General features: G+C 49.8%; 3 protein-coding genes across 8 annotated transcripts in view; all 3 read right to left on the reverse strand.

The window, feature by feature from the left end:
* LOC125620822 (meckelin-like) overlaps nucleotides 1–7,849 on the reverse strand; it is a 53,138-nt gene extending 45,289 nt beyond the window's left edge. The window contains 5 exon segments of the mRNA XM_075118450.1: nucleotides 2,726–2,856; nucleotides 3,731–3,999; nucleotides 4,959–5,181; nucleotides 6,329–6,563; nucleotides 7,674–7,849. Coding sequence (XP_074974551.1) covers nucleotides 2,726–2,856; nucleotides 3,731–3,999; nucleotides 4,959–5,181; nucleotides 6,329–6,563; nucleotides 7,674–7,849 — 1,034 coding nt within the window.
* LOC142068671 (extracellular calcium-sensing receptor-like) lies at nucleotides 1,075–2,485 on the reverse strand. The gene is made up of 2 exons (XM_075118432.1): nucleotides 2,446–2,485; nucleotides 1,075–2,068 (listed from the first exon to the last, which is right to left on the reverse strand). The coding sequence occupies exons 1-2, from the start codon at nucleotides 2,483–2,485 to the stop codon at nucleotides 1,095–1,097; spliced, it is 1,014 nt and encodes a 337-aa protein (XP_074974533.1). The 3' UTR covers nucleotides 1,075–1,094.
* A 5,549-nt stretch (nucleotides 7,850–13,398) lies between the features above and the next one.
* The window catches only part of KIAA0513 (KIAA0513 ortholog), a 91,992-nt gene continuing 83,755 nt past the window's right edge, over nucleotides 13,399–21,635 (reverse strand). For all 6 annotated transcript variants that reach the window (XM_075118456.1, XM_048816322.2, XM_048816323.2 and 3 more), the window contains 3 exons: nucleotides 20,691–20,771; nucleotides 19,618–19,712; nucleotides 13,399–18,871 (listed from right to left, as the gene is read on the reverse strand). In XM_075118456.1, the coding sequence (XP_074974557.1) occupies nucleotides 18,822–18,871; nucleotides 19,618–19,712; nucleotides 20,691–20,771 (226 nt within the window). In that variant the 3' untranslated portion in view covers nucleotides 13,399–18,821. The remainder of the gene's footprint in view (nucleotides 18,872–19,617; nucleotides 19,713–20,690; nucleotides 20,772–21,635) is intronic.

Below are 21,635 nucleotides of genomic sequence, written 5' to 3' on the forward strand. Positions count from 1 at the left end.
AAAGGGTGGGTTTCCGGAGGAAGCAGATCTTTCCTGGGACTCACTAAGGAGGTCAGAGAGAGACAGCCGGAACTAGAGTTCGCTACAGCTTGGCTGGTGACTTGTGCTGGCTTTTATTTCTCTGCTAACCTAAAGACTTCCCGTGCTGTGTTCCACTTGACTAATAAACCCTCCTCTTTTGAAAAGGGTGTCTGGGGGCACTACAAACACTGGCTGGGGTGCATTAGTCCCTGAATAATGGGCAAGTCTCTGCCAGGAGTCTATTCCAGTTGGACACACTGGGCAGTGCTCAGGGTGTGAAGCTGGAGTGTTAGAGCTCAAGAGCTCAACCTAGGAGGGGGTGAGGCTGCGGGGCCTACCCCGAAATTAGACTGGGACTCCTTGGGGGTCTACACATGGCAGAGGTTCCTCCAAGAGGCTGTTTACAAGCTAGAGGGGGGTGGGTAGCACAGATCCTGTGGATCCGTGACACAGCCCACCCCCAAACTTTCAACTATATTCAGTAGCCATGGCACTGAATCAACCCCATGGATGCAAACAGCCCTGAACATTGGTGGATTTGTTATTATTTGCAACACCATCCACAGTCTCCAATCCAGGTAGGACCCCCACTGCGCTAGGTGCTGTACCCTGCAAGAGCCAACAAATCCCTGCCTCAGCACGCTGACAGTCTAACCAGGTAAGACAGACAAACGGTGAGAGAAAGGAAATACAGATGGGAAACTGAGGCACGGAGAGACTTGCCCAAAGTCACACACAGAAGAAACCTGCATCAGCCAGTCACAGAGCCCGGGGCTCCAGTCTGAGCCCAAACAGCAAGGGTAGATTAAGGCAAGAGCAAGTAAGAGGCTGGCCTGAGGGACAAGCTCTGAAGGGGTTGGCTCCAAAATTTTCTATAGGGGCCTCCAAAATTTGTAAGCCCATTTTCCTCTCCCCCTTCCCTTGCTTTGGGGCTTGATGGATTTATTTGGTTTGGACCAGGCTTTGCCTGAACCCAGCCCTGCAGGGGCCTTTACACAGCAAAAGCAAGCAGAATTACAAACAATTTGAGCAATTAACACCCAGCATCCCCACGTTCATTCCACCACCACCCCTTAGGTGGACATGTCCGTGGTGGTGGTGCTGCGGTCCAGTTGGATGATCAGATTGGCTTTGCTAGCAACCTTTTGGCAGTACGCGTATGTGGTTTTCTTGATCCACTCTGTAGTATTGCGATGGGGTCTGAACAACATAACGTAGCATCTCTGGAAAAACAGAAAGGCCAGGCCGCTGTAGGAAGACAGCAGGATAGACACAACGGCCACCATATCAACCATTTGCTCCTTTCCCGACTCCAGAGCTGGCATCACGGAGAGCCAGACAGCAAAGAAAGTCACCATCATTAAGGAGATGCCCTGGGAGTCACTGAAAATCTTAGGCAGAGAGTGGGTTTTGATGGCAGCTGTGAGGCAGCAGAAGGCCAGGGCACAGAGATACCCCATGCTGAAGGAGAAGCCGATGCCTGTTTCATTGAAGCACTCGATGACCAGGTAGTCTGCCTTCCTGGGGTAGGAATGCCTGACCCCAGGAGAGTCAAGGAGGAGCCACAGAAAGCAGATGATGCACTGCAGAGTGGGGAGGATGCCCAGAACAATCAGATAAAGGCTTCTCTGCAGCTTTGTCGGCCTTCCCACGGGAGTGGCGAAGGCAGCCAGAATCCGGACGCATTTGGCCAGGATGCTGGCGAGGCAGAGCGTGAAGCTCACCCCAAAGGCCGGCCAGCGAAGTTTGCACTTCCAACCTGTTGGCTCCCCAACGAAGAGGAACACGCTGGCAAAGGAGCCCAGCAGGCTGGCCATGTGGCAGTAAAATATGGGCCCCCCGGCAGCTTTGCCAATAGGGGTGTCTATGTGCTTCACATACAACGCCGTGACAGAAACAGTGAGGGCCATCCCCACTAGCGTTAGCATGATCAGCACGACGCTGGTGGGCTCGGACCAGAACAGGTACACCACGGCCTTCTTCCAGCAGGAGGCCTGGCCCCCATGAGACCACTCATCCTGGGGACAAGACCAGCAGCTCTCCAAGGCTGGAATGCAAAACGACAAGCTGTTGAGGAGGCATGTTTTCCATGCACTACGTAGAGGACTCTTCCAGTTCTTTATTACAATCACTGCCACTTATGCTCGCTCCCTGGGAGTCCTATGTCCCATCATCGTTCCAGCCAGAAGAAATTCTCTCTGCAAACCAGTGGGGTAGCTCTAGAACAAAGGCTCCGAGACTTTTAAAACTAGGAGGCTCTTTAAGTCCATACTGAAGCATCTAAATCAGTGGCCTGAGCTTAGGCTGACCAGACAGCAAGTGTGAAAAATCGGGACGGGGGTGGGGGGTAATAGGAGCCTATAAAAGAAAAAGCCCCAAATATCAGGACTGTCCCTATCAAATTGGGACATCTGGTCACCCTACCTGAGCTACTGAAAACTGCTGAGTCCCCAGCCACTCCCATTCACCTCAGTTGCACCAAGACAATTGTGCAGTGCAGTGAGTGAAAAGCGGCCTTCCAGACCCCCGGAAAGGAGCAACTTGTATCCTGGAGCATGAGATCTGATCATCTGCACCTGCCAGTGTTTAGAATGGCTGTAGAATTACCCAGCCCTTTCACAAGCTAGCCAGCTTCTCGGCCTCTGGCAGGGCTCTAGGTTGCTCCTCAACTCAGGTGGGTGCCCACTGGGCCAGCAAGATAGACTCACCTGATCCGTTGCTGTATGTTCCAGGGCTGCAAACCTCACATGCATAACAGCAGTGTTGAGGCAAATCCGGGTGTAGCTTTTGCACTTCCCCTTGGCCACAGCCTCGGGAACAATGAGAGGGCAGGATCTGCAATTCAAACACAGACAGGGTTGTGGGCAAAGGCTACTGGGAAACAGAGAGGCCTATTGCCGTCTTGATGCAGAAGGATTTTCATTGACAGTATCAGGAACTGTACATCCAAACCCACCAGCCCTCTAGGGAACAGTTACCCCTTAGCGCGTCCAAGGGAGAGGTGGGAGCAACTGCCAGAGACGGGTCGGCGTCAGGAATCATGGTGTGCGGCAGAGCCAGTCTCCAGGAAGCCAGACGAGCGCAGCCTGATTGGTAAGAAGAGGCAGCAGACTGGCTCTTAAGCTCAGCAGCAGTTTGGCAGCTGCTCAAAGCATTTGCCCCCAGCTGAGAATGTGTGTATGCTTGTTCCTTGCCCTGCCCCAGTCCAGCTCCTGCTCCGGACCCAGCCTTGTCTCCTGGATCCACCCTCTTCCTGCCCCAGGCCCCCTCACAGGGCTATATACCCAGCCACTTGATGCTGCCCAGCTGAGTCAGACAATTTCCCACACTTGCCTGCCTGGCTCCTACAAGTTTCTTCCTTCCCCTCACTCCCCCTGTCTGAGTGGGACCTCCCAGGAGAAGGCCCAGTTCCAGTCTCTGGATCCAGCGCAGGTCTCCTACCTCCCATGTTTGCTCTCTGCGTGGAGGGAGCTGGGAGAGTGGGAGGCAGCGGCGAGGGGCTGGGATGTGGAGTCAGGATGGACGGGTTCCATCGCAGGCCCTGACACTTTGGTGAAGTCACTTGAAACTCTCTGGGCTGTAAGTTTCCCTGTCTGTGAAAGGTGGGTGAGGACCCTGACCCTCTCTTTGTGAGGAACACTGAAATCCTTCTACGAAAGGCTCAAGCAGTGGCCTTTATTGTCACAGGTGTGAGAGCGGCTTCACTCACCCTGATGGCTCCTCCGCCCCTCAGGCCCACAGTCCTCGCCACAGGGTCGTAGCTGTCGGAGGCCGCTCTCTGCACATCTACGTCCAGCTGGGGGAGCTTCACTTCTCCGTCATCAGTGACGTTCCAGTAGAAGACCTCAAAGGGGTTTGGATTGATGGGCAGGAGGGGGGAATAGTGATCGATGAGAAACTGCTCCAACTGAAAGAGAGACAGAAACGAGAGCAGCTTGGACACCAGGTGCGCAAACCAAACAGAGCCAGAAGACACATCTGTGTGAACCAAAGATGCTACTGCAAGCAGAGGGAAACCTGCTGGTTTGCTGCTCCCGCTAGTATTAGGGGATGTAAAGAATCAATGATCTTGAAGCATGGGCGTGGCCATTTAATTCCAGTGGCATCTCTGAGACTGCTTTGGTTGAAATACAGTCACAGCGGCCCAATTCGCTGGACATTCTTGTTTGCCACATTCGCAAATCTGACCCAATTAGTTTTACTGGGTTAGATTTATAACAAGCAGCAGCATCTGCCGTTTAGCACAGACGCTGCCATGGGGCTCAGAATCGGCGCTCTCAGTTGGCTGTTCCATGGCGTGGCTAAGAAACCAATTGTTAAAGGTTGTTTTGCAGTGTGAAATGGTACCTGTTCTCCATTGAAGTCAGAGCTGTTCTGTGGCTGGGATGGCGGGCAGTTCTGAGATCGTTCTTCTATTGCTCTCGCTAGCTTTTGCGTGAACAAATCCATGATGAAGATGACATCCAGATAGGCTAAGCGGTCCAGGCACAAATTGCACATGTTAATAGCTGGAGCTCCAAGACAAATGTCTTGCTCATGGTGACTTAAACGTGCAGCACTGGTGTTGACTGGCACAGGGTTATTGAAGTTCCTGCAGGGGTGCTCTGAGCTGGGGTTGGCTGTGCACTGGTGACACACCTTGCGGAACAGATACCCGACGGTTGCATTTGCAGATCGGTGTGTATTCGTGTCCAGCAAATAGTCAAGAAACCCAGGAACCAGGCGAGGCCTCTGGTGCAGAGACCACACTCCCTGGAAAACTTTATACTCTAACCCAGCAAGTCCAAAAGTGACCCCATAGCAGCAGTGAATGATGTGTTTCTCCATGGTACGGTTTTCCTCTTGCCCTGCCCTTGACATGTAATACAGAGCAGATTCGTCCATCACCAGTGTGACATTTGATTTTGAGGAGGAAATCTTATCTATCAGTTTCCGACCATCAAAGATGCTCTGCTCTGTAAATTCGATGCATATCTCCCCTCGGTCGCTTTGTTCAAGGCCAGCAATGACATCCCTGAACTCTAACTCATACCGATGAATGAAGCCAACCAGGTTCCACTGGAAAGCTTTCAGCAGTCCCAGGATGCTTGGCAAGGCGCCTCTGAAATTCATCTTTAGCATGGAGTGGTGGATTCGAATCTGGGAAAGGTTAATTTCCACCTTAAAATAAAAAAAGCCTTGCATCAGTCGGACACTGAATTACAGCAACGCTTCCGCTTCTCAAACTGGAGGCACCGTGTCTGGCAAGAGGGGAGAGCGAGAGGAGGCTGTGGCTACATAACCCACCATACACTGAAGGAGCCTAACCGTGGGGTATGATCCATGGCTCTGCATTGCACAGCACACTGCAGACGTGAACAGACCCGGTCTTTCCACGCTGCCATCCAGTGCTTAATTTGTAATGGAAGAGGTGCTGGGGCTCAAGAAAAAATTTTTTTTTAAACTTTCATATGCCAAGCCCACAGGTGCCAGGGCTATGAACTGCCAAGCCTAGAAGTGCCGGGGCTATGAACTGCCAAGCCCTGGCACAAATTAAGCACTGCCACCATCAAACTTCCCACTTTTTCCTCTTAAATTTACCAGTGCTGCCCTGGAGAAGCTGAGGGCTGTCAGAGCATGCTGGGTACCGTCTTGCAGACAAAGTCTCTCAGCGAGAGTAAAAGTCTCTCTGGCTTAAAAGGGTGGGACTACAGAAATCATTAACTGGTTGATCATGGACCTCCCTTGTTCTCGGCAGAGTGGCAAAAGTTATGGTGATGGGACTTGATTGTTGTGAAGTTATGGTGATTAATGGATAGAGAGATTGTGACAGAGAGGAGCAGGGCTGATCCAACAGCCATAAATCTGACAAGGTTTTTAAAGACAAAGCCAACTAGAGTCACTTTCATTATTAATACTCAGGACCCCCTGACACAGGGGCACTTGGAAGCTCTTAATAGCAGCATTAGAGATGCAGTATAAACTCCACAGAGCCTGGAGACAGGGCATTCATTTTATCCCACAGGAGAGGAAAGCTAGGGCAGACCACCGTTCCCTGCTCTCAGGTTGTAAGTAATAGAGCTGGCATGTGCTCTGTAATTAACCTCTGGTGTTTAGTGGCTGAACATTAGAACTTGAGAACTTTATTGGCGCTCTTAAACTAATTACAGTAAAATCAGAATTAACACTGTGCAAGAGAGAAGCAGCAGTGGGTGGAAGGGACTGCAGTAGGGGCAGGGGGGAGAAGGAGGGTATCATCCCTCCCAGTATCTGCTTGGTATGCTTTCTTTCCTCTACCTGCCGTTAATTGGCAGAGGCCACCACTCACCTGCAGCACGTTAACAAAGAGCGAGCGTGTTGGCTCCGTGCCTGCGTAGAAGATAGTCACAATGGTTTGTGCTCCTTCCCTGTGAGCCCTGTCCATTTCGTCGAGGATCTTCTCAGGGCAGCCTGGGGGCTGCTCGCAGTACGTAACCAGTTTATACCCCAAGGAGCCAGCGCCATCTGGGCTGGCATGCTGCACGACAAACCTGAATGCCTGGGCAAGGACGTACAGCTGGAGACTGGGAATCAAAGCAAAACAGGCCACTGTGTAAGGCTGCGTAAAATCCATGCTGCAAGTGACCTGGCAGATCTCATGGGGCGTGATTTCCACTGGTAAATACAGGCTTCCTAATACAGGACTCCTACTGATCTCTCCTTAAGAAACTTTTCTTTTTCTTTCACAGGGCTGGTGTCACTGGGTCTTAGCATCTAGCAAGTAACTTGCTTAGAGGGGAACCCTGATTCTGTACCAATCTTCCCCTGCAAGGAAATTTAACACACAGTACGAGAGATGCTACAGGGCACATGTCTCTGGGACGCCTTGACCTGTATGACTGTTAATAGCTAAACCAACATGTCAAAACCAGCCAGCATGATGCCTCCAATAAGGCCACCAGAGACAGGCAAACAGGAGAGTAATAATTATATTTTAGATGCAACTTTCCTGTAAATGGAGCCTATACACACAAGGGAATGTCATCATACACCATGGAAATGCAGCTACTTCTGGGGTGGAAAGCGATAAAGCAGCAGCCAGCTGGTACATATCACATTAGGTAACAGGATGGGCAGGTGGCAATTTTGGCCAAGGACAGCTGGGGAACTCCTATGTATATGGAAAAACTTCACAGGTTCATTGCTATCCACGCAGACTAGGCAGGATTTGGGTTTGTAAGGTCTCATCTGAAATACTCAGCATGTCTGCTTCAGCAGAACAAAGAGCCAGGTTGTCCCCCAATGGGATTTGGACCTGCAGCTCCAGGGCACCTAAAGGTGGCAAACCAGATGGGTTGGGCCACTCCCTGGTGGCCATCGCTTAAATAGTCAAGGGTTAAAAGTCACCAGCAGAGTTCATTGAGAGGAGGAGAGAAATCACAGAACTGGGCACTTGACTTTTCATCCCCTGCTGAATTGTCTTTCCCCAGAGCAGTTGGACAATCAGAGTTAGCCCTAAGCAGGGATCCCCCAAAACCCAGCCATGCACCTTCCCCTGACTGTAAACCCCCAGCTGGCCCATCTGCCTTAGCCCAGCTACCTGGCTTATTGTCCTCATCTTGCTTACTTCCCACTACCCCACTGCACATCCCCAGCAAAGACAGGGCTAGGTTAGAGACTCCACGGCGTCTTACTCAAAACTGTCCGACTCGGTGTCGCAGACTCTGAACAGCCCCAGCGCGTACAGGTCTCCCTCCTTTGCCACAAGGGGCTCACACTCCTCTCCAGCAGCCCGGGTGGGGGCCAGTGGCAACTGCATACCCCCCAGGGCCAGCACGACCAGCAGCTTGCAAAGCCCTAAGAGCGGCATGTTCAGTTTCTTGCTTTCAGCCGGTGCCCAAGGGCGGTGTGCAGGGAAAGGTCATTTATGGGAGAGGAACCACAGCATTTCAATAGAGGGCAGAGCACAGGGAGAGACTGAACTCAACAGGCAGGCGCTCCCCCCCCGCCTAGGCTTTTGTACTGAACGCATCCCATCTTATTCAAAGGGCTGAAAGGTCACAGGGGCGAGGGAAGCAGGCCAAGTTCCCACCAAAAGGGGGTAGGGTTAGGAACTACCGTTAGAAAGTCTATAGCTGGGGTTTTACAATATCATTCTCAAGGGGGAAGACTCCTTACCCCTGCTGGTCAGAGCCACGGTACTGTGAACAATTGTGTTGTGCAAAGAGTTTCTAGTCATGTCCTGCAGATACTACAAATACAACTACTTAAGGGAATAGCATAGCTAGATTGCAGTGCAGATGGGACCTAAGCATATTGTTACCTGGTCCCTGGACCAAGCTAAAGTCAGACAAATCAGGGGACTATTGTACTGTGGGGGAACCGGACCTCCCTGACAGTTCTACTGAGCACAGACAATCTCCCGTTGTTTTCCCCCTAGGGGAAAAAACATCCCCCCACCCCCCCTTTGCTATACAAGATTTCTCTCTAGTGCAAAAAGCATCTTCAATTTCCAACATCTCTTAATACTGTTGATTTGAATGAGCGGAACAGGAAAATGGACCCAGAACTTTGAAAGTTACCAAATATCTAGCTTCCCTTCTCAATTTGCGCCTCTCCCACTGTGTGCCAGGGACAAAATAGAGCCAAGATTACAGTCTCACTTTAGAAAGCGAGGGCCCTCTATCAAATGTGTGGCTATGCATCCTTGAGCAAGTCAGTTATATGGAAAAGAAAGTGGTCTCAAGTGGAAGCTCCGCTGGTGTTCAAATGAAGTCCAACTGTCTGGCCCCACGGTCAAAGTGAGAAGCAGAATTCTAGGCAGCCCATATGTTTACACATGGTTTCAGCCTTAGCAGCGTGGCCCAGGGAAAGATCTAGGCCCACATCCACTGAAAGCAATGGAAAGACTCCCATCCACTTCAATGGGTTTTGAAACTTGCTTCCCGTGCCCGGGAAAGTGATACCAGGGCATCTGCTGTCTGGAAGAGTTGGGGCATTTCCTGTACAAAATATAGTAGCCAGCAAATATTGGACTGTGGCTCCTTAAACAAACCGTCACGTCTATCCAGACAAGCTTCCGAACAACTGACCAGTTTCTGGAGGAAGCCGACTGCCCCGAAGCAGAACCGAGCTCTTGGTTACGTACACACTGTGCTGTAGAAATGGGATCAGTGTGTCCATGCCACTGCCATGCCATGCATCACGTGACTCGGGGGGCGTGTGTCAGGAGCTGAAAGTCACACGAGCAGTGGAGTGGATCAGCTAACAGTGCACGTATATTGGAAGACAGAGCCTGCCTCTCAGACTGATCCATCTTTTTCCATATTGGCCATACGCAGAGTGGAAAACCAAGCTACTCTCCACTTTCATGCTGGATGACAGAGGTTTTAAAAAGACACGGACTTTCTTATAGAGCATGGATTGGTGTCTGCTGTGAAGTGGTGAGTAACCAATCAGTGATCAGCAATAAAAGGCATGATCTGTCACACTGTGTGCTCTCACATCTGCATTTGCCTATTTTTGAACAGTAATCAGACCATGGCCAAATTTCTCCAAGTAGAAAGTCCTATAAAATGTCTAAGCAAGGGTGCAAGTCGATCTGTTCCCCGGCTCCCCCAACTGTGAAATATAGATAGTGCCCGACTGTGGCAGCTGTTTGTTATTCTCCTTATAATTATTTCCGGTCATCCTTAATGTGAGACTGCACAAATCGGTCCTAGAAATGCCACAGAACTCCAGGGACTCCGCCTGGAAAGTGGTCTGCTCTTTAGCAGTGAGGTACTCAGGACACTGCAGACAGCTTCGAGGCCCTGATACGGCTCAGACAGGGTCTTGTCTACATGACAGGTACAACACCACCACAAGGTGAAGGCGTGGCTGCAGCAAGACCAGGCAAACCCACAGGAGCTGCAATTTAGATCCTAACGAGGGTCTGGCCAGGCTGGCTGCAGTGAGGGCTAGCTGCCCCGTACAAGCCTGCCCGGGAGCCTGGCTGAGTACTCCAGTTGCTGGGCCATGCTGGGTCCATGCTGCTGCACCTGCACTTCTATTGTTATCCGTTGCTAGCTAGTGTGGGTACGCCTGCCTGCACGGCAACCAGACCTTCATCTGCAGGTGGACGTACGCGAGCCAGAGTTTGGCAGCATGGCTAGTCCAGTAAAACCTCATTGTGGAGACAACTTATTCTAGCAAAAGTTATTTTGCCGGTATGACTTATTACTAGTTCCCTGAACAAAATAATCAACAAGGAGGCAGGCTGGTTTAGTGGCTAGAACACCGGACTGGAATGCAGGAAAGCTGGGATCTATACCTGGCTCTTTCACTGGCCTGTTGGGTAAGTCACATTTTGGCACCTGAGTTTCCTCATATTTATGAGGGTTAATGATACTGATCTTCTTTGTGAAGTGCTACGAGATCTACCGAAGACAAGAGCTGGAGGAGCCCGGGATTATTAACCGGCCAAAGGCCTTTTTTCCACAGCAAAACTAGGGCTTTTGCTGGCAGAGCTACAGGAGATTTTTGCATGCTCCGAACAGACGTCGTTATGCTTAAACTTTTAAGTGTAAACCAGGCCTTTACGCACATATCAGAACGGCCAGAGTGGGTCAAGCCAAAGGGCCATCTAGCCCAGTATCCTGTTGTCCGACAGTGGCTAATGCCAGGTGCCCTAGAGGGAATGAACAGAACAAGTAATCATCAAATGATCCATCCCACATTGCCCATTCCCAGCTTCTGGCAAACAGAGACTAGGGACACCATCCCTGCCCACCCTGGCTAATAGCCATTGATGGACCTACCCTCCATGAACTTACCTAGTTCTTTTTTGAATCCTGTGATAGTCTTGGCCTTCACAACAGCCTCTGACAAGGAGTTCCACAGGTTGATTGTGCGTTGTGTGAAAAAAATACTTCCTTTTGTTTTAAACCTGCTGTCTTTTAATTTCATTTGGTGACCCTTAGTTCTTGTGTTATGAGTAAATAACACTTCCTTATTTACTTTCTCCACACTGGTCATGATTTTATAGACCTTTATCATATCCCCCCTTAGCCATCTCTTTTCCAAGCTGAAAAGTCCCAGTCGTATTAATCTCTCCTCATATGGCAGCTGTTCCATACCCCTTATTATTTTTGTTGGCCTTTTCTGAACCTTTTCCAATTCCAATACATCTTTTTTGAGATGGGGTGATCACAGCTGCACGCAGTATTCAAGATGAGGGGTACCATGGATTTATATAGAGGCAGTATGATATTTTCTGTCTTATTATCAATCCCTTTCTTAATGATTCCCAACATTGTTTGCCTTTTTGACTGCCACTGCACATTGAGTGGATGTTTTCAGAGAACTATCCACAATGACTCCAAGATCTCTTTCCTGAGAGGTAACAGCTAATTTAGACCCCATCATTTTATATATATAGTTGGGTGGTGCCATTGACATCCTTAGTCACCGTCTGCGCTGATGTAGTCCTCAAGTGCCTAAAATTAAGCATATGAGGAAGTTTTTTCACCAGCATCACGAAGAAGAGAGAGTATTGGGGGTCTGAGTTGAAAATGAGACACGTGATCCCCCACATTGTGTGGTTAAAACCACCTCGCCTGACGCGTTACCAGTCAGCCCTGTCAACACTAGGAAGCTGACTCATTGCTGAGAATAATTAGCAACTATAGTTCTCCATGAATACATGCTGAAATCTGTTAAATGGAAGAGTCAGGGCAAGCCAGGTGCTAGCCCTTGCAGGAAGCATTTTCCCAAGTCTCACATCCTACACCAGTGGTGTGGGCAAGGGGTTTGTCGCATCGACCCTAGCCCCGAACAGTTTTCAGCTCCAGTTCGACGAACATATTGCTGACATCTGTGATGACGCATGGGTAAGTCTCCTACTGGCTGACGTGTTTAATGACACCAGCTCAAACCACTTGCACTAACGTGCTAAATTTTGCTCAGGTTCGCAGTGGGCAGATGCAATTCTAGTACTGGTGAAAGGAGCTGGCTTGACAACTCTATTGTACACGTCACGTATCCATGGAGCAGGGCTGCAGACTTTTCCCTAGCCTGTCCTCCCAACACACCTTGGAGGAACCAGTTCTAAGGGGAGAGGTTAGTTTAGTCTCAATAGCCCATAACTCTCTGCAGAGACTGCCGGCAGCCATGCGGCTTGTGGGTGCAACGTTGGTGTTATGGACACCTATCCAGCAGGAAATGGTCCAAGAACAACTTGTTTCACACTAGTCACTGAACAGCTGACAAAAAGGGAGGAGACTTGGCCAGTACCCACCAGTCAGGCTAAATTTGAACCAGTGACCTAGAAGTGCAGAACTTCTGTTCCCATTGGAAACCATTTTCCTCCTGCCCACTCCCTCAGGAAATATTTTATAGCCCCACCATTCAGAGAAGAGGACAAGTTGCATCAGGTGTCGGGGCCCATGTGCACACGGTGGTAGCTGGGGACTGTGATGGGGACTTAAGCCTGGGGACTGAGATGGCTTACAAAGGAAATCTTGTGCTCAGTTTTGTTCGAGCCTATTGTATATGCAAAGCATCATCTGGGAACTGATTTTACTGGCAAGGACAATTACCATTTTTACAGACGGAGGGAGAGGCGGCAGATGTATGGAAACGATATGGAAATAGGTTTGCAAGGCTAGTTTTGCAGATTATTCCCCACATGGATACAGGAGTTTTAAACAAGCTTCCTGGGTTAGATTTGCTAAACGGCAGGGGGAATATGAGAGTTAAAGCCCATTATTCAAAGGAAATTCTTTTTATATCTTAACATTGAATAACTGCTGTTTAAAATACAGCAAAGTGAAATGTCCTGGGGCTTCTAAGAATCCCGTCTCCATGGTGGGATCTTCAGGCCATTCGGAAAAAGACTCAGTGCAGGGGAAAAATAAATCGGGCTTTGCTGCCTCGACAGCTCCAGGGCAAATGCTCATGCTTTCAAAAGGTGCAACAACATTATCGTTCGTAAAAAGCAGGTGAGCACAAGGAGGAGCGAGGACGACGACTGAATGGAATGAGATGGGGGGAAATACTGCAAATAATCAGATGGGGAAAAGGTGGGGAGAATGGGGACATTGCTTCTGCACGCACTGACATTGCTACAAAACCCAAAACGCTCACCGTGCTTAATATACAGTGATGTGCTCAATGTAAAAGTTGATTGGGAGTGGGGGGAAGGGGGGTTTAAAGACCATTTATTCTAATCCCTCACCACAGTCCAAAACAGGAATGCATAATTTAACCCCCTCGGTCTTCAGGCTTAAAATAGTCTCAAACAAATCCTTAAACCAAGATCCCTTGGGAAATCAAGTCACATGATCCCAGTACAACACATCAATTGTCTAACAATCACCCTCAGCCCATGATATGGCAGTAACGTTAAATACAGTGTCAAAGTCAAACTCAGACCAAATATATATATAATTATATTTATATAAAGAGTAAAATACAGCATTTGGAACCCCAATGGAAGCAAACATTCTGTAACGTGGGGCAATACATTTAAACATTTTCTTTGCATTTGCATACAATTTTTTTTAATTTTATATTTTTTAGAAAAAATACACGTGCAAACAACATGTTTTCACTGCTAAACTTTTCTAGTGTTGGAAGAAAACAGCAGAATTCAGGAAAGAAAAAATGAGAGACACAGACAGATTGAGATCAGACATACTGTACGCTACACTTTGATGACCATCAGCTACCAGCCAACTGCTGGAGCTGCCCCTACATCCATCAACCCACCAATAAGCAGAATAAAATTCTAAGTGCAGGCTACATTCCTATAGCAGTGATTTCTCCCCAAACAATACAATTCTAGGCTAATACATCCCATACCAGCAATCCTTGGGAAAGCGACACAATCACTGAATTTCAGTTAGGTGATGCAACCTTCAAATTCATCCCCTTTGGGCACCAGGATGGAGCAGCGTGCGCGCTCCAGTTCTCTTTGGCCTGGCTTTGCCCCAAGTTCAGTAACACATCAGCACAATTACGGATAAGCACATCCCACAGGAGTCCGCCCGGGGGTTAGGTACCAGAAGTAATGTGTACAATTGAGATGCTTGGCCATGCTACACACTTCAGAACGAGGGGTTCAACCGCAGCATATTTGCACAGATTGGAACCCTTCTCATTCCACCTCGGAGGTCTACAATCATTCCTCATGTGTCTCAAGAGATCTCAAAGGGGAAAAACAGGCCATTTTGTCAAACTCCCTCTCCCAGGCTGAGTGCTGTCTTGGGATGCTGGTCATCTCGGCTGGGGGCTACTTTCCCTGATAGGCTAGTTAGTGGGCCTTCATCTCTTCTACTGCATCTCCAGGGTGAAATCTAAAACCAACCTCCACGGCTTGGGCAGCTCAAACCTGAAACTGACGTTGCCAAAGCCCTTTCTCCATGCGGCACAGAGGGGATTTTAGAATGGGTCTCACCACAGCCCCATCCCCCACTCATCACTGCACTTACTCTGGCTCAGAAACGCAAGACTCAGCCTATGCCAGAAACACTGACACACACCAAAGTCAACTCATTTCTACTTGGATCTGGAGGGTAGCGTTGGGGCACCTGGGGAAGGAAAAGCTCATTTCTGAAGCCTTAAGGCTGTCACAGTTTGTTTGTTTTTTTAAACAGGTGCTGCAGTTCCCAAGGCCAGTAATCACGGGGAGGGTTTGACTCAGCAGCTCCTTGCTATGGAGATGAGTCTCGTGACATTAAAATCCTCATCGCTCCATGACCTTGCATGGTGCTGAGGGGCAGGAGGTTACCCCCCAAGACACAGCTTTGAAGAAGAAAGGGGATAAAGTTCATAAACTAAAACAACGGATGGGAAAGGTTATTGGGTCTGGGGGCTCTGAGCCAGTCAAGTGCTTTTGTACATATGCGTGCAACTTTAATCACGTGATGTCAGTAGATCTAGTCACATGCTTAAAGTTTTGCATATGGCTTGAGTGCGTCGGTGGCCCTGGCTAGTGGAGTCAAGATCTCTCTCCAAACCAGCTAGCTGGTCCGCAGACAATGGTCTCCTAACTTAACTTCAGTAGGGAACCAAGCCTCTCTTCCAGCAGAGCACTCTGGAGATCCTGGAGCAGAGGTGTCCACTCCCAATCCAACAGCAAGCAAGGAGCTGACCTTTGCGTCATATGCTGGACAGCCACAGGAGAGGAGATACAGCCCCATGAGTCAGGCTGGCCATCTGTCATGGACAGCTGCTGGATTGGGGGTGTCTGCCTCTTTTCCAAGTGGGGACAAGGACCCTACAAGGCTGGCATGACTCCCCTCTTACCTCCTCCTTGGGTGTCTCCGAGAGAGAGGGGTTATTGGGAAGCATCTGCCAAGCTTTCTGGGAGCCTGACTGCCCCAGTTCTCCCGCATTCCACAGGGGAGGGGAGTCTCAGGAGCCCCACAAGAGAGCAGTGATCAGGACCCTGTATTCCCCGGAGGTGTACTTGGCACGAAGCAGCTCTGACCTGAAAGGCTGAGGTAGGGGATTGTGACAGTGGGCGAGTGCACTTGGCAACTGGGCTGTGGGTGTCAAGGGCATTAGCTAGATAGCATGGGCAAAGAGAGGTGACTCTGGGAGGTGTAGGGAACACAGAGGTTTTTACTGTCTTGTGCTACTCAGCTGTTCCCACTTAATATTGCAAAAAAAACAAACCCTAAAGCACATTCTCCTTAGACTGCTCTGGGATCTCTCTCATTTGCACTTAGTTGTGGTTTCTGCCTTTTAACCCAGGACCGAAGCATGGACTTCTCCTATTAACACCATGACGAACAGCAAGTCTTAGTAGTAAGTAACTAACGACAACATGGACACATCAAAACTGGCATGTATCGGAAGAGGCAGATCGACTGCATTTGCAATCTGCAGGAACAGGATCGCCCACCCCAGAGCTCACGAACACAATATTTGGTCACATACCCAACATCGAATGCCGCTGCTTCCGACACTCCAAGGAGACTTTAGCACTTTTACAAACATCTATGTAGGACGTTTTTTCATTTCCCGAGCATCAGTCTAGGATTACTGGCTTGCTTTGGGGGCTAGGAATAATCACACAGCACACTTAAAAATCTCAACATGACTGGGAATATTCGCAGAGAGATTACTCACGATGTTAAATACCAATCTATAGATTCAGGAAGTAACACTGCAGGGCCAACAAGTCAAGCGGCTGCAATAAAACAAACCTGCAACACTATGAATCTTACAGTACGTAACTGATGGCACAGAGCAGCCCTGGACAAACATCCCTTGAAACGCAGGCTCATGTAAACACAGAAGTCAGCGAAGGTAATACTTTTGGAGACGAAGCATTGAACACAACCAGCAAGATAGTCACCTGAACACCACAACACAAGCAGCATTTCATTTTCTGGAGTAGACAACTGCACGATTTCTATTGGAAATTAGCGTGTGCTAGGCTGTAAATTCTTATTTGACAGCCACAGAGCATGTGACAGGGCTCACAGCTTGCCTGACTTTTGCATGTCTCTGTGCCGTGCTCCACAGCCTTTAACACGGGCTTCCGACGTGCCTTATTTTCCCAAGGGAGAAGCAAACCCATTTCCCTTGCATAACGCTTTTCTAGACGAAATTCCAGCATTGATCTCTAAAGTCCCTGAGTTTTGCTACAAGTTTCCCATTTTTATCTAGCCATCTGCCCCTACCAAAAAAAAAAAAAAAGGTTTATATAGTAAAGTCTGTGGCCTCTTTTAAAGTCACTGGTATTATACCTAGATAATTCTAGTCACTCCATCCCTCTCTCAACACTTGACACCCAAGATTCACTGACACACACTGCATGCCACACTGGTAACAAGGGACCCAGAAAGAAATGAAAGTCTGTACTCTGCTCTACTGATTACAATATATCCAGGGAGGCTGGAGTCACTCAAGGCCAGGAATAAAATGAGTATTTACACAAGGCCATTTCAGGATGGCTCATGAAGCTGATTGGTACGGGAGGGGTCAGGAAGGAGAACCGAGGATGATTAGATTTGTGGGAAAATAATAAGATTAATATTTCGTTTCCACTTGGAACAAGAACAGCACAATCTGTATCATGGCACTGAGAAAGCCCAGAGGCCGAGTGACTCACTCGCACCCCGGAGGCGTGCAGGTTGTATCTGAACGGGATGTGTTATTTAAAAGTAGACAGACAGACATGCAGCAGTCTGGTCTGGTACGTCTGGAAGACCGGTGGCTGGAAGCGGTGGTTAGTAGGAAAATTAACCCGGGTTTCTTTTGTATTAGGGAAAGTCACAAGGACACGCCATGCTCCAATCATTTTTGGGTTGCCTCCTGCCCCAGAGTTCCTCCCCCACCTGGGGGCCAGACTCTCACATCCCATATATTTCCATGTCCCAGCCTTGAACTACACTCCCCAGCTCCACCAAGCAAACTGATATGGGGTGAAGCTCTGGGGAAGAGGGTAGCTGCCATTGCTGAGCAGCTCCCAGTGGGAAGGCGCCACCTGGAGGATTTTCAGAATTTAAAATCTGCAAGAGGAAAGGCAGAAGGGAGAAGGTCGTCCTGCTACAGCTTTACCATCTCTACCAACAGAAACCAAGCAAAGCAACCCCTCTCCTCCTCTCTCCAGCTGACGGACCACTACAGCTTCCCCCGAACAAGGCTGCCACCAGTCTATCCAGCGTACTAAGGAAGTTCCTTTATTTGCCCTCACCCTGAGATGTACAAACGTCACCCGCGTTCCTTTGAAGCAAATACAGTAAAGCTCTCAAAGGGTCACCTTGGAAGAATCTTCGTATTAAAGGAGGGGGCTGGCTAGCCAGATGCTGCGTTTCTCTGACTGCAGAGACATCTGCATGAGTTTCTGTATGCCTGCTTATCACCCAGACCAAGAGGGACGTTTTCAGATAGATAATGAAATGCACTTTGACACAAAATCAGACTACCGACATCAAAGATGCTGCAGTGGCTCCGAGATCAGTCTCCTACCCTTTACCAGAGTGGTCCCATCTGCCCAGATTTTGTCACTAAAGAATTCTCTCCCTCTCTAGCCCCAATAACGGAAGCAATCAACGTTTCCTTTTGGAAGGGCTGTACAAACTGCAAGGGCATCAGCCCATCTCACTGCAGAACGGCAGGTCAAACCAGAAGATGGGACAGATTGCTCTGATCTCAAGGCTGGTTCCTATTGCAGCAGCTGCTAATCTGCCAGAGCAAAAGGCATGGTGCAGTTGTCGTGGATAAACTTTCAATGCACGACGCACCACAAGGAGGACACAGCTCTTGATCTCGGAGGTGGGGGCCTTAAAGTCCTGTTTTCACCTGGATTAGCCACTGGGTACCAACCTTCTAAAGTAACAAGCCCATAGTGCTACCATTTTATTCCCTCCCTTTACACCCAACCCCCCACCCTGCCTACAGTATCTTTTGATCTCATCCGCTGTTGGCTACTGCAGCAGTCACATCAGGAAACAGTTTTCAGCAGCATGGCCAGTGCAAGGCACCTCCTTGGAGCCTGGGATACAGCAATCCTGCCCTTCCCCCGAGCCCACATAAACACACAGGGATCTTGAGCAGTTACTCCATTTTACAGACAAAAACACCTCTTGGAATATTCGACTCGGACAATGTGACGGGGCTCTGGGATGACGGAGCATCTGAAAAGGGCTGCTTTTGTTGAGCTCCTATTTCTACGGGCTGCACGGCGCAGCGCTAAGGTTTGCTGACAATCATGCAGGTTTATTGCGGTGGTTTTACGTAGCCCATCTTCAGTTGCGGGTGGTCTCGGAGGAGTCCTCCCACTCCGCACCCACACCCACTGCCGCGCCTCTCCGCCTCGCTCCAAACGCCGGACACAGGCCAGATGGCTATTCGGCAGCCATTTGCTCAATGTGATCACTAAGCAGCTTGTTTTGCTCTGCAATGCAAAGAGAAAATGCGTTTGTGACGCCAGGGTTTATCGTTCTGATAAGATGAAAGGAGAGGGAGAGTGGGTCGCACATGTGGGGCAGATTCTGTCCTAAGGGCTCTGGGGCTCTTTAAATAAATCAAGGCAGTGACACAACTAGCAAGGTAGCAACATTTTTGTTTTTTATTTGGTTTAGAAACTACTGGATGGGGAGTTCCCCCACGTGAGTCTTGAACTGTAAACAAACCAATGATCCACACAGCTAGACTGGGAGCTGGTGTGAAGTGGCATCTCTCCACTGTAATCACCCCGAGCTACATTAATAGACCCCAGCTGGGGCTCCAACCCCATTGAAATCAACGGCAACGTGCCCCTTTGCACCAGCTGTGGATCTGGCCCTATTTACTCCAACGAAACTGCAGCAGTTCATACCAGCAGGGAATCTGGGGCCATTAACTTCACTGGCGCTATAGCAATTGACCCCATCTGGGGGTCTGGCCCCATTGACTCCAACGGATTCTGACTCCGAATCAGACCCATCCGGTACATTAAGAAACGTGCCAAGCATTTCAGAAAGTGTCAGTGAAAATACGGTGAAATATTTGGAGTTTGCCATAGATTAGGAGGAGCCAGTGCTGGGAATGGAAGCCATCTTGGAATTCAATTACTTCCCCACCTCCTCCCCACCAGCCACGTTCCCTTCCCTCCAGGAGGTGGTGCTGGGCTCCCGCGCACAGCCCCCGGGCCTGCCCTACCTTCATCCAGGTTGCCGATCACAGCCTGCTTCTTCAGGAAGTCGTTGCAGAGCTTCTTGCTCAGGCCAAACGCCAACATGTTGTGAGTGAAGGTGCTGGGGAAGAGGCGAGACACATGGCACGCGCACTGCAAAGAGTCCCCGACCCTTCTCTCACGGGAAACCCCAGCAGGACTGCACCACTCCCCAACATTAGCCAGCAGGGCCGGCCCCAACCGCAGAACTCAGCTCTGGGACTCCCCGAAAGGCAGTGGTGTTGTGATCGGACACCTGTACAGTCCAGGGGTTGGAACAGGAGTCGCGGGGGGAGAGGGGTTGGGCATACCCTGCCCTTCCCGTATTGCTACACGGGGCAAGGGTCCTGGTCTGGAACAGGTGAAACCCCCTGCTCTAGAGTCCAGCGTACACCCCCTGATGGCTGCAAAGAGCCTCTCGCCCTCTCCACCAATCTGGGGGTGTCTGTTGAACTCTCCTCCTTTCCCCCACCCACCGCAGCCATCAAGCTAACCCCCCATTTCAGCCCCCACCTGACAAGAGCGACAAGGGCAAAGGGGAGGGTTCTTCCAATCCCAGCCCGAGCCACGGGCGAGAGGAACTTAGTGGATTTCTTCCTATCAAGGCTGGAGAATCCTCGTGTTTGCTCTTAGGAGGGAGTAGACATGAGGAAGAGGGGCTGGAAAACCCTGGACACTAGAATCCTGGTTCTGAGTATCTTTATATAGATTTTAAAAAAACCACTAGTGTTTTCCATGAATGGACAGTCTCAATACAGGAGTGAGAGCATTCGGCTCCACCACCGAAGCTGTTTAATCAAGGAAGGAAACACCAATAGCCCAGCAATCCCTTCACTTTGGCGTCAGTCTGTTCATCCCCTCGGGTAGACTGAATTTCCGGTCTTCATTATCAGAAAGAGACCCGACTCAAAGCCCTGAACCTGAATGCTCGGGCCCCGATCCAAGCTTCGCAGCTCTGTTCCCATCCATTTTTATTGAGATTTTTCCCATGACGACAATGGACAGGCTCTTTCTGGCCACCCAGATGCAGGCTTTATCAGTCAATTAGCGCGTGCCTTACCCAAGCTGCCCAAAAGTGATGTTCTCGTTAAACCGCAGGCTGTCGTCACGCTCCTCCTGGGTCATGTGACACCACTTCTCCCTGCAACCACAGGAAGAGATCTTATAGCGGGAAGTCACCATGCAGCCTTCCCTCCCCACCCTCACATCCATCCAAACCCTGCGGGCTGCCGAGACCCTTGTAGGAACTGTGGAGCCGATGAAGATGAAGAATAGATCACAGCAGCTTGGAGGAGATTACAGGTGCAGAACACCTGCCTCCTTGCCCTGCTCTCTCTCTTCTGGGCAAACGGCTGAACCCTCCCCTAAGCTGGAGTCGGCAGATACTGTAGGTATTTACTGCAGTTGCGAGGGAAATCTGCATGACCTTGCTTTATTGTACATGAAAACGAGTCCCTACACCGATGGCAAAAGGGTGAGCTTGAGAGGAGGGACACATCAGCACGCAGCTCTGAAATCTGCCGTTAATGCCACTGTTACTGGGAAGGGGGTGGGTGCTGGGGGTTTACTGTCTGGGAGCTGCAGTCCCTGAAAGCAGGAGCCCCGAAGGTAAAGTATTCACCCACATCTCAGGCCTGGTCTACATTCAAGCCTGCGCTAGTTTAAAGGGGGCGGGGGGTTTCATGGATTCAGTTAATTTGGTGTAATATCTGTGTTTAGGCCGGGTCGGTGTCTAAAAATTAGATCCACTCAGCTACATGGCTCGGGGCTGTGAAAAATGTCACGCCCTGTGCGTCAGAGCTAGTTTGCCTTCGCCCCCGTTGCTGGTGTTGCTACCACCCCTTGCGAAGGTCGATTAACTACACTGCTGGAAAAAACCCCTTCTGTGGACGCAGGAAGCGTCTACACTCCAGTGCCATGGCTGTGCTGCTGTGGTACAGACAGGGGCTTAGAGCAGGACTCAGTCAAGGTTCCCCCCAATCCCCCCCAAAAAACAAGATGCAGA

The sequence above is a fragment of the Caretta caretta genome, chromosome 12 (genome assembly GCF_965140235.1).
Source record: "Caretta caretta isolate rCarCar2 chromosome 12, rCarCar1.hap1, whole genome shotgun sequence".
Lineage (NCBI taxonomy): Eukaryota > Metazoa > Chordata > Testudines > Cheloniidae > Caretta > Caretta caretta.